The sequence below is a fragment of the Hermetia illucens genome, chromosome 2 (assembly GCF_905115235.1).
Source record: "Hermetia illucens chromosome 2, iHerIll2.2.curated.20191125, whole genome shotgun sequence".
In the NCBI taxonomy this organism is placed as follows: Eukaryota; Metazoa; Arthropoda; class Insecta; order Diptera; family Stratiomyidae; genus Hermetia; species Hermetia illucens.
In genome coordinates this window covers 61851652-61864435 of record NC_051850.1, presented here as the reverse complement: position 1 = coordinate 61864435, position 12784 = coordinate 61851652, and the positions used below count along the sequence as shown (strand labels likewise).

Genomic DNA, 12784 nt, shown 5'->3' with positions numbered 1-12784 from the left:
CTATTATCTTTGCGACGGCAGGGAGCACGCAGATACCCCTCCAATTGTCACACTAAAAACGTTTGCCCTTTATGGAATCTTAATGATCACCCCTTTCTTCCACCCCCTGAGGTATCGAATTCCCGAGATTTTTGTACGAATGGAAGCAGCAGTTGTGCAGTAACTGCAGGTGCAACGATGAACTCTGCGTTAAGCGTTTTACTCCTTTTCTGAAATAAGGAAGATATTTCTGAATATTAAAGGGAATATCAAATATTCACACGAATCTCACAAATATTCAAAAAACTATGTGGAAAAAGTCAACAACCCACGAAAAAAATAAATAATAAATGAAATGATCTTCATAAGCAAGTACAAACCTAATGAACAATTTTTAAAGAAGGGAAATTCTATGAAATAGCACAATAACATACTTCTTTCGGACTTCGTAAGAAACCCAATTAGTGAAAATTAATAATCGGTATGCCAGAATTGTTTAAAATTGTTTTCAAAAAACCTTAACCGAGTTCAGAGAAAAACATTATAGCGATGACTCTTCTCCCCATAAAAAGTGCATAACAACGATAACGGCTAACAAGGAACAGTAAGGAAATGATTGATAGGCTGAACAACGTCATAGTTATATAGGACGCCGAACTGACTCTCTTTTTCAAGATAAGAGCGCTAATCCCAGGCGTATCAACAATTGGGACATTTATTTATTTGAATAAGTGAACAAGCACTTAAGAAGAAACAGCCGAATGTAAAGAAAAAACCAATCTACATAAAAAGTTGGCAATAAAGTATATAAGCAACAAATGGGATAAACATTGGCAACGCACTTTCGCAACTTCTGCGAATGAATTTTCGTAAAAAAGGTAGACAGCCAATTTCTAGGAAATGTATGCTCCCTAAATCTTGCGAACGGTGCGCAAACGACGCACAGTGATTCAAATGCTGTATTTAGCGCGAAGAAAATGAAAAAATCGATATATAGAAAATACATAAAATGTTAAGTTAATGAAACTGAAATGCCCACAGAAGGTAAAAGCACAAAAAAATGGTAAACTAAGCATGTTACGCGTGCCTAAAAGAAACCAGTTGGTATGCAGCTATTTTGCAGGTAGTTTTTTCGAAGTTTGTTACTGATAAAGACAATAAAAAATAAAAAAATCCACGCAATATTTAGTAAGGGCTTATATTGTTTGTTTTTTTTTTCAATCCCCTGCGTATGAAGAATTTCGCGTATCTATTTGATGCTGTTAGTGCCGTGTATGTGATGCATGGGATATGGAAAAACCCACAAAAAACCATGTAGTCGGCATCGACATACGCGCAAGTTACCCACCTCGTACCTAACCTGTGTATATGCAATGACATTCCATGCCGCCTAGAAACTCGATTTTCTCTCCTATATGTAGGTGAGACTAAATTCGAAATAGAAGGGTAGATACCAACAAGGGACACGGGAATTAAATGTTTCAGGATACATTTTTATTCTGGTCCCTCATACGTACATATGTATTGACTTACCAATATCTACCAAGATTTCCATAACAAATTGATTATTAACAAACAAATTGTAATTTGTTAGTTCCCAAAATATAATGCTTTGCGGAATATAGTGTTTTTAAATTATATTTAACTATTTATAATTTTTTCACACGTCAAATTTTGTGTAGTTCTTTTTTTCTTATTGGGAACTTAGAAAACATTTCTACATATTGGGCACGTTGATTTGCTACTTGTGGTGAACCATTTGTACTGAAAAAAAATCAAAATAATTATTTAATGTTTACATATTTTGAATAAAGAGATTTACCAGGCATGGACTGTGGAATTTCTTGCGACAAGTCTTGCAAGATAATTTTGGCAATTGGCACGTATCCTGATGTATAACACTGTAACAAACATAACATTCTTCGACTCCTTCGAATTTCTTGTCCAAATTCTTTTTCCATAAGGACAAAACATCAAAGATTGAGCCATTCTGCGGGTTTCATAAATTGGAATTCAAGTTACTATCTATCTACTAATCGGTTCTAATTATTATTTATTACCTGATGTGTCAGGAAAATAGTAAGTTGTCGAACCACCACTCGAGACTGTAGACGGCCACCTATCTGTTTTTCACTTTCAATTTTTGCCGATCCTAGTGGATGATTCGGAGCCAAGGAAATGACTAATTCCATTTTTGCTTCGTCGATACTGTATACGGCAATTACTTCTCGAGTCGAGTTGTGTACAGTTATCTAAATTGCAAATATCAGAAGAAAAGGATTATAACAAATATTAATCAGGTATAGAAAATGGTACGAAACCACTACAAAAATTGCTATTGAGTTCGACTGAAAAATTGCACTTATAGTGCACTTACTTATAAGTAAAAAACCCAAGGAAGCGTATTCACCTGAATGTTCCATATATTATTTTAAAAAGCGAAAAGGTGATAAATTTAATTTATTGGTATATGCAATATATCTCTAAAAAATGAATGCGTCAAGCTTTGAAGGTCAAAAATTCTATTCTATTTTTTGAAGCACTGTCCTAGATGGATATATACAGTCGAATCTCACTAAGTCTAAATTCCTCTAAGTCGAATTATTCTTTAACTCGAACTTTTCAGCCTTTCATTCGTGTTCCCGTCATTTTCCTTTATAAAATTCATTCTCTAAGTCGAAAAGCCCTCTTAGTCGAAGTATTTTTTCTTAAATTTTGTTGAAATATTTCATACATTAGGCCTAACTATGTTGTACTTAAGTCGTTTCAAAGTTTCTCCCACTGCTTGGGAATGTACCGAGCGAACTATGTTCAACTTTATTCGACTTTCGCTCAACGCTTTGTCTTCCGCTCAATCTTTAGCTCTCGTCTTTGGATGGTAGAATTTTAATGAAAGTGCGGTTATGTTGATTTGAAATTTTGAATTGTGTTGTGAGAGTAACACACGATGTTACTCTTTAATAATGGATAATTTAGGAATTTAGGGTAATCTTGCTATATTCGTGGAAACAGTGATTGAAGTGGAGAAACTGAAAACAGTTCGGGAAACCGGAAGCTGGACGCTTGAGGTACGAAAGGTTTTGTGTATTTCTTAGTACGTAGCACGTAATATATCCATATATTACCGTGAGAGTATCCACTTTCGGGTGATATTGACATTCATAGTCTTCAATTTTCAAAGAAGCAACAACTTTGACGTATTGTAGCTTTGTTAGTAATAATGCGATTTACACTAAACTTGGTAAGATCATGCTCTACATTATAGCCTACACCACTGCAAAATTTCGTGGAGCTAGGATGAATTTTCCAGTCAATTACAAAAAATTATAGTAATATACTATTATTAACTTTACCTCAAGAGATATCGGTAGGGAAGGTATTTCGGGGCCCAGGCACCATATAGTGGTAGCCTCCTGATTTTTTTCGGTTGGGTAGTTTCTGAGAATGGCCCCCTTAAAGAAATGATCACTTTCAACCCCCCGCACTCCCCATCTTTCCAACAAATGTGAAAACTAAGACAGGCTTCGAAAAGTACTAACCGATACCTTTAATTTGATATCCCACATGATCATATTTAATGAAAAAAAATGTAACACCCCCCTTTTGCATGTATGGGGACCCCCCCTTAAATCCAACGTAAAAGGATGTAACTCACTGTATGTGTGAGCCTTCACAGTTCCCACCTTTCTACCAAATTTGGTGTCAATCGCTATAACCGTCTCCGAGAAAAATGCGTGTGGCGGACAGACAAACAGACAGTAAACCGATTTTAAAAAGGTTTTATGTTTACACTTTTCTACGAAAATACGCCCGAATGACAAAGGTGCTGATAAAACCTATTATTAGATACAGAATCCCCCTTAGTACTTTATCTGCCATTTCGGCAGATTAAAGCAGCAGGTTTGGAAATGTTAGTTCTAGTGGAGGTATTAAAAGGACCGGAGCATGCAAATACCAAACAGTTGATAGAGCTGAGTGGTTCAGTTTAGGGAGGCGCAGTAATCACCAGACAGGTGAACCAATATCGAAAGAAAAGGCCCTAAGAGTGGCAAAAAGCTTGAATTGTCGTGCTTTCAGACCCTGCGGCGGTTAATTAAAGCCATTCAAAAACAGACTTGGGGGTTGAAGTTTTTAATAATAGGGAAGGGAGAAGTAACAAATCTCATTCTTTTCAACAAATAAATTACCTAAAAGTTCTGTAACAAGCGAAAATAAAAAAAAAATCATTCCGTACTCAAGATGCCATGCCTATCAGTAGCAGTTTTCGAGCAATTTGAGTGGAATGACTGCCAACGATACTGTACTGTGTCCAGATTGAAGACGATCCCTGATTGCTAACAATCTTGATAAACCTCAAATTCTGGAACACGTTTGCCAAATTGAAAGAAACGAGAGGGTGAGAATAATAACGGCGCTACAATAAAAACACCCGATAGGGGAACAATCAACCATTCTATCACTAATTTGCAAATTATTTTCTGGGTCGCCTTTAGACAAAAATAACAAATTACCTTCAAAATTTTTGAGATTATATAATACATACATACAAGTACACGTGATTGAAAGTTTTAATTTATTAAGGTGTTGCTGCAGTGTTAAACGTCTAAAACAGGGTGTCATTTTAATCACGTTATACAAAAGAAAAAAAAAACAGTAAAAGCTCAAATTCTTAGGATGAAAATTGCATGATTGGAAAAAACTAAATTGCGCCCGCAATATCGAGATATTACAGCATGAAAACACAAAGAGCTATCTCTAACGGGCTAGCTAACGGGCGAGGTAGTATCCAGATTTTCCAAGTGAAAATTAATTCAATAAAAATATCTCTTTAGTTTTGGTCATACATTTTGAAATTTGGCAGTTGGCAAGCTTTTGAACATAGCATTAACGATTTATGCCGCCGCTTCTTATTGGCAGTCTTCCTAAATTTCCAATACTGGATGTATTGGTCTAATTTTTGGTGGTTATGCCATAAATGTGTAAAATAGTCTGGATTAGATCGGTTCATTCGATTTTTTTGTGTAACCCAGCGCATCAAAAAAACATGTTTTGAAAAAAAACCTTTAGTATGATTTCTAGTAAGACTGACTAGTCTGACCCTGACCAATGTGCAAAGCCAAATAAAAGTACGGTCTAGGACAAGACGATGCCCCATCTTGCGTCCTCTTTAACCTAGCCCTGGAAAAGCTGATCAACGATGCCAATATTAATGCAAGAGGCACCATCCTCTTCATGTCCACCCATCTACTGGTCTAAGCTGATGATATTGATATAATGGGATGATATGACGATGAAATCCGCGCGCGGTCGTTGGCTGACATTAGTCTATTTCAGCTTACAAAAACTGTTTCGCTTGAAAGGTCTCACCATAGGGGCTTTGACCCCTTATTGTACAAGACTATGATCTTACCAGTCCTTATGTATTCCTCGGAAACCTGGGTTCTTAGCAAAAAAAATGCGAACTCTTGGCCGCGTTCGAGAGAAGGATCTTCCCAAAAATTTTTTGGCCCCTAAATGAGGATGGACTATTCCGTAGCCTACATTACAAGGAATCGATGTCACCCACAGGTTGCGGTGGGCGGGACAATTAATCCGTATGGATGAGGTTGATCCAGCCCGGAAAGTCTATAAGGACAATATCTATGGTAGAAAAAGAAGAAGTGACAGATCCTTCCTCAGATGGAGCGATGGTGTAGGTCAGGACGCCAGACAGCTTTTAGGGATATCGAATTGTTGGACTTTGGCGCAAAACCGCTATGTCTGGAGTTCCTTATTAAGGTAGGCCTACACCGGATACCAGTTGTTGCGCCGTTGATGATGATTTCTACTGGAAGGGGACTGCTTATAAACTTAAAACCAAAGTAGATCTCAACATGATATTTTACACATTTATTCTTGGACGTATTATCTATCAAAATATTTTAACACTAAAATAGCCCCATAAGTCGAAACCCCAATAACTCGAACAATTTTTCTTGGTAAATGAGAATTCGGATTAGAGAAATTTTACTGTATAGTCCTTTTTGGAAATAGTTTTCTCAAAAGAAACGCTCAGCACTGGGAGAACCAACTCACTTTACAGGTCGAAGAAATTATTATTTGTACTCAAAACGTGAATATTCGCCAAATGTGGTGATTAATCCATCAAAAATGGAAGTAGCGGCGACAAATTAATAAGCATAGCTAAGTGGATGTAGGGGCAATGCGCTAGCATTCCTTTACCGCAATAAAATCGAGAAACTATTACGTAATTGTTGCCGTGATACATGTTAAGGAGAAAAGAGTAGTTGGAGCCAATAATGTCTTAACTCAATACACCACACGATGAAATAGCTCACATATGGTCGTAAAGCTTCCGATCAATTCCGATCAGATTCCACTCACATTTACTAAAATAACTATTTACCGAGTAATGCGTAATGACCATTGTAGTTTTCAAGTGAAAGACAATCGCTAAGTTGGAGTTTTTACCACCTTCTATTATTTATCACTAAAAAGTTTCGGGATAGTATATTCTGTCAAAATGTGGAAAGAGCTGGCATACATATTACAAGGGCGGGTAATCACTTCGAGTGTGCATATATGCCAAGTCGCCAGCGAATACTTCGGAAGATTTAAACTTATCAAAAACGTATTGTGTTAAAAAAATTTTAAAAAATGTTTTATATTTGTTTTTTTGAAAAGAATAGTTTATATTTCAATAGTAGACTTACTTGCATGTTTTCATGTTTCTCCTTCTTATTTGTTATTGCACGAAGCTCTTCTTGGCATAATAAGTTCGATACATAGTTTGTTGTTAACTTATCAACAAATGTTTTCTGACGAACATTTGATTCATTCCACCATTTTCGTACAACTGCAGGCAAATGCCGCAACATCTGTGTATAAAGATGGCATGCATATCGTTCGAATAATAAATTTTTATCTGTAATTGAATAATAGCATTAGAATTATGAATTAAACAAGTTGAATTGAAGAACAAATTATAAACAGTAAGAACTTCCTTTGAGTATAATTGAGTATATTGTTATAATTGTTAAGAAATGTGAATTGCTGCCAAATATCGGTGTGTTTAAAATAAAATCAACCATCATCCTCTGGAAAAAGCATAGCGCGTCAACCATACCCACCCGCTGTTCCTAGCGGTTTCCGGAGATGTAATTTACCTCCTTTCAGACCCTCGAAAAGCATACACTCTTCCTATATTATTCTGTCCCAGGTGTTTCTATTGCGACCCACTTGTCGCACATGCTGAGATAGTGAATGATATTAGATAGCATAACCTGCAATGGAGCCCTTTCTTAAAGTGTGACTATACATTGCCATTTTCGCTTTCTAATCACCGCGTGCACCAGTATTTGGCCCGTACGCGAACGTAATTCTCCGTTCGTAATTGTATCGAGCCAGAGTACATTGATGGCACTTATTCACAGAGTACTAAGTATCAAAGTATCTAAATCGGATTAGAATAAAGCACATTTCAGCGGAAAAGAAGCAGGAACAAATAATTGACGTCATCTGCGAAAATCGATCACGGGCAGGCGAGGAAAGAGGGAACTCCAACGGAGGAAAAAACGGGATAAGTAATCATTCAGACATTCCGCAGGATCAGCGGGGGAAATAAGAATTGAGTAGAGAGATGTTGGGCCATCTTGTCGCAAAATTTCGTAATAATAGGTTCAGCCGTTTCCGAATATATCGAGTGTGACAGACAGACGGCCATTGAATTGATTTTAATTTGTTTTCGTTTTACACAAAACCGGTAAAATGCTAATAAATACACATAGAGAAATAACTTGGTCTAAACAAACCCAAAGTCAGTGTAACTGCTATTCTTTGGAATCACAATATCAGATAAACAAGCCGGAACACCGGAAGCTCGCGCTTCAGGTATAAAGGTTTTGTGTTCATCTTATGTAAGAAACTTCAACGCACATTTTTCTATCCGTATAAAGCTACAAATCCAACATATTCCTTCATATTTTTCCAAACCAAAGGACATACGTATATATTACAGCCATAAATATTATCATCACCCTAAACAAACTGCCTATTTCCGACTACTGTACATATATGGCCGTATATAAATTGATTGTACCCACGTGCTTCGTGCACAAAAGCATACATATGTACATATTTAGTACACATATTATTATAAATACGGCTGGTTTAATGAACAAATATATCTATTTTAATTAGACAATCCGCAAACTTCATTAGCACGCATATACTATATATCTACATACAAACATGTCTGTTTTGAGTAATTGATATTCATATACCAATGACTAAAAAACTAAGCCAAAATAATTTTTTGTGACCCCATTCTCAACTCACTTCGTTGTAGTATTGACGAATTGATATGAGATGATGACGTCATACACGTTGTAGAATGCACGAAATTCACAAAAACTGGTAAAGTTTCACCGTCTATAACTTTGTTAATAATAATTGGATTTTCTTCAAGCTTGACCAAATTGTGCATTAGATTATCCCTTACACCCATGCCAAATTTTGCACTTCTAAGATGGACATAAGGGGGGTTGCCGGGTAAATTTCTAAAATGTGGAAATATACTGTTCTTAACTTGTATGGATGTATCTTGAGGCCTAGATTTCGTAGAGATGCACTACTGTGATTTTTTTCAGATTTTTAAGTTGGATAGGTTCTGAGAACGAGACCTTTTACATTTATGAGCCTTCACTCCCCTATGTTTCACCTGATATCAAATATGGAACTAGTTTTGAAAAGCACTAATTGAGCCCTTTCATTCGATACCCCACATGGTCACATTTTATGAAAAAAATGGCACCCTCCATTCACATGTATGGGGAGTCCTCCCTTAAACTTAACACAAAATGACGTTACTTGATGTATGTAAAGGGAACAACAAGGGAACAACAATTTTCGTGACAATCGGTTCAGCCGTCTCCGAATAAATCGAGTGTGACAGACAGACAGACATTGATTCGATTCGATTAAAAATTGCCTGATCTTAATCTGGAAAAGTGATTAATTATTTAACTGTGTTCCCGGTACTATCACGATTGCAGTCCAGTCCAGATTGTAGTCCAACTCATGAACTATGTGGCCATACACTGTGACTTTGTAGAAACATTCTCAAGAAATACTCAAAAGATACAGGATCAATAGCAATTTGCAACGTTCAGGTAAGTGACGAGTCATGTCAAACTCAACAAAGATTGCTTGTGTAAGGAGCATATCGATACGGTCAAACTTAATAATGGATAATATAAACCAATACTTATGATTATTCCCTAATATAGAAACGGTAGTATAATTTTGTTTCACGTCATATTAACCTAAACTTCGTAACGACGAAAAAATTTATTGGACAAATTTGACACTTTCACACATTTCAAACATACTCAAAATATGCACTTTGATTGCCGTTTGGTTTTTCTAATTAGATATTGCACATAATAGAGGGCCTTGAACAAATATTATGAATATTGGCAACAAAAATCATCAGTTTTAAATCATGAGTGATGTAGAAAGCGAAAATTTCGAGAACGCAGATTTAATATCTTTGGTTAGTGTTGTTGAGCCCCCGAAACCTTCCATTCAAGATGAAATTGGTCGTGGGCAGAAAATTTACAGGAATCGTCGAGGTCTAAAGGAACAGTCAGCCGCAGAGAAGATCCTACCATTATATGAGAAACCTGGGCAAACGAAAAAGAAAAGCTATAAAACCAGACCTTCTTATTACTACAGGTTGATCTGTGAAGAATTAAAGGATGGTCGTCAACGATCTTACAAAGCTTGCAAACATTCTGGAAATTGTGTTTTAGACAGAGATATCCTTACAAGGCGGGAGCATGATACGTTTCTGGCGCAGCCGCGTCTGGTAGTTTACAAATTATTTCTCATAAAAATCAGTATAACACAACTATCCCGTTTTTCCTGTGTAGGTGCCAAAAACCAAAAATGTACGGCCGTATTGCTATTACGTAAAAAAACATTTTGTTCCTTGCACACACCGCATTGAACAGTTGGCTCTACCCAAAAAGCAAAGACTTGTAGCATTGTGGAACGAAAACGCACACAAAATATCAGCACAGCAATCCGAAAATATTGCACGAATGCTTATTGATGCCAATTTCACTAGCATTGAACGTGCCATGGAATTGTGCAACGACGAGAACCAGAAACATACCATTGCGAAAAGTAAAATTCGACGCGCTGCTTCCAAAGTCAAAAAGAAGATTATAAAAGAAAAGAAAATAATTGTTCGAAAAATAGCTTTAAATATATTTAAAGCAATGCAAGAGTTCTTATTAACCAACCAAGATGTCACGTTCAATCAACAAGCAAAAGCTATTTCTGATGTCATTGCCGACAAGATAATTCGGTTTGGAGGTATTATGCAAAATACAAATTTCGTTACCAAGTATTTTGAAATGAAATATTAATATTTGCACATGCAATCAAACTCCATTTATTTCATTATTTCAGGATATGATGCAGTTGAACGCAATTCTGATGATATTTTGGCAAAATGTATCTATGGACTTGCAGACAATCTTGCCATCTGGATGCAAAAAATTACTCAAGTTTGTAATTTTGGAAGTGTTATGGATGAAGCAGGCAAATTAGGACCTTCACCAGCCATCTGTCCGTGTGGACCACAACAAACAATTGTTCAGTATCCAATTGATGATTTCATAGAATATGAATCTTCCGAAGTGGAAACGGATTATGCTACTTCAGATATTGCACCAGATATTTCCGAGGCAAGATTCGAATTTGAAGGAGAAGAAGGCGAGTTAGATTTATCAGAAGTTGATAATGTTATAGCTGAAGGTGACACTGAACCTGCCCCTGAGGCAGAAGCTGAACTAGCAGATGAACCGGATGTTAAGCCAGCAATTGAGCCTGATGTTGAACCAGCTACTGAACCTGATGTTGATCCAGCAGCTGGACCTGGTGTTGATCCAGCAGCTGGACCTGATGTTGATCCAGCAGCTGGACCTGATGTTGAGCCAGCAGCTGAAGCTGATGCGGAGCCGCCTGTTGAACCTGATGTTGAGGCAGCCGGGGAGCCTGAGGCATAAAGAAACTGTGGCTAAACAATTTTTACATATCTTACCTTTAATTTGGTTCCAATCGAGTTGTTTGAATATGTCATTGTTTACTATTTTTGAGTCGTAATTCTTCAGTATTTCTATCGGCATTGAACGTATTAAAAATTGTAATATTGACTGTAATAGAAGGAAGAAAATTTCGTAACCTATGTAGTATCAATTATTTTTTACGAATATTTTTATTTATAGGCAACCGCAAATAAGATTTCCTTTAAGCATTAAAATATTGAAACCTACCTGTTCAAATTGGTGTATAGTTATCCACTGGGCATAGAACGATCTGAGTTCTGCTGACGCTTTCGAACACGCCAAGATCACACAATCCCATAAAAGCAAATATCCCATCATCACTTCATGTTCGACAGGTGATAACCCACAAACTTCGTTTAGCTTATAACTGAAATCAAGTTTCTTTCCATTAACAATTGTTCTGACATATCGAAATTCATGAATAAGTAAGAAAAGTTTTATGATTCTCAAATGTTTTTTACTTTTAAGTGGCTTTCGTTGAAGAGAAGAAACTAAATTCCTTTAAAAAACATACGTGATTAAACATACGTATTTAAACTATTAAATTAAGAGTTCATGTTCATTTTCAAAAATTGTTGTCAAACAATAAGAAAACTTTACACAGGAAGTGAAACTACTTAGGCAAGCCTTGAAGGAAAAAAAAATGGCGTCCGGTGGGTGGGGTTTTTCAACCAAGATCGCCGCTGTGTTGCGCGCATCTTTATTGGTATTGATTCTCATTTGTGTGATGGTGTTAGTGCACGAAGCTGCATTTATAATATAAATTTTACAGCTTGGCGCCAAATCAATCGTAGAGGGCGGCGATCCGAATAATAAATATTGTTGTGCCATTTCATCAATTTGCTTGTTTGGATTCGCACACGTAGAAGTGCTATAGAAGCAAGCCTCACAAAACCTTAATCGATACACAGAACGCACATTGGCATATTTATAAGAATGCTAACCGAAAAACAAAGAAGGTAATCGTTTTTACCCGAGCAGCGCAATACAAAGATCTCTATGATAAACTGGACACTCGAAATAGCGAAAAAACATCTGTATCGACTTGGCAAAAACCGACACTATCGCACATAGAACATCGAAAACTTTTCTTGTACTAATATAAAGAACGGTACATTTTTACCGACTGACGAACGGCTACGCATAGATGGCGGAAATACTTCCAGCAAATTTTATGGGAGAAATTTGTTCATCCACCACTTCCCGACATTTGGAGCATTTATTCTTTGCGATTGACTCGTCAACGAGCATCTCAATTACAAAATCAACCGCAGTGTCGCCCTAAAACCCTGGTTCCTAGTGATGACCGACTATTAAAAATAATGAACGGCACCTCGTGGTAGTGGAGAAAAAGATAACATGCGATAATAACGTCCGCGATTAATATGGGGTTGCACTCATGAAAAAATTGCGAGAGGTGATTTTGATAGTAGGGTCAGGTAACCTGCGCTGACGACAATTCACGAGCTAAAATTGGTCTGAAAATTTAGTTCGATGCCAAAGGCCCAAAAAGCAGACCGTAACGTTGATGGCTTCATACGCTAGATGGTGTCTACAGAGCCTTTCGGCTCCAACCGAACCAACACTATGACCGGGAAAAGTGGTGGATTCAATCTAGACGGGCCGACTGCACTACCGAACGGGACAAAAGCTAAAGAAAAAAACAGAAG

At 36.9% G+C, this 12784-nt stretch overlaps 2 protein-coding genes across 2 annotated transcripts in view; one reads left to right on the top strand and one right to left on the bottom strand.

Annotated features, from left to right (window-relative positions):
• Positions 1 to 1599: 1599 nt before the first annotated feature.
• The window catches only part of LOC119650235 (E3 ubiquitin-protein ligase listerin), a 35506-nt gene continuing 24321 nt past the window's right edge, over positions 1600 to 12784 (bottom strand). The window contains exons 12-17 of the mRNA XM_038052815.1: positions 11322 to 11481; positions 11090 to 11201; positions 6693 to 6904; positions 2040 to 2231; positions 1802 to 1969; positions 1600 to 1743 (exon numbers count right to left, since the gene is read on the bottom strand). Coding sequence (XP_037908743.1) covers positions 1684 to 1743; positions 1802 to 1969; positions 2040 to 2231; positions 6693 to 6904; positions 11090 to 11201; positions 11322 to 11481 — 904 coding nt within the window. The 3' untranslated portion in view covers positions 1600 to 1683. The remainder of the gene's footprint in view (positions 1744 to 1801; positions 1970 to 2039; positions 2232 to 6692; positions 6905 to 11089; positions 11202 to 11321; positions 11482 to 12784) is intronic.
• Positions 9434 to 11135, top strand: LOC119650236. Its single transcript, XM_038052816.1, has 3 exons — positions 9434 to 9847; positions 9912 to 10359; positions 10456 to 11135. The coding sequence occupies exons 1-3, from the start codon at positions 9482 to 9484 to the stop codon at positions 11052 to 11054; spliced, it is 1413 nt and encodes a 470-aa protein (XP_037908744.1). The 5' UTR covers positions 9434 to 9481; the 3' UTR covers positions 11055 to 11135.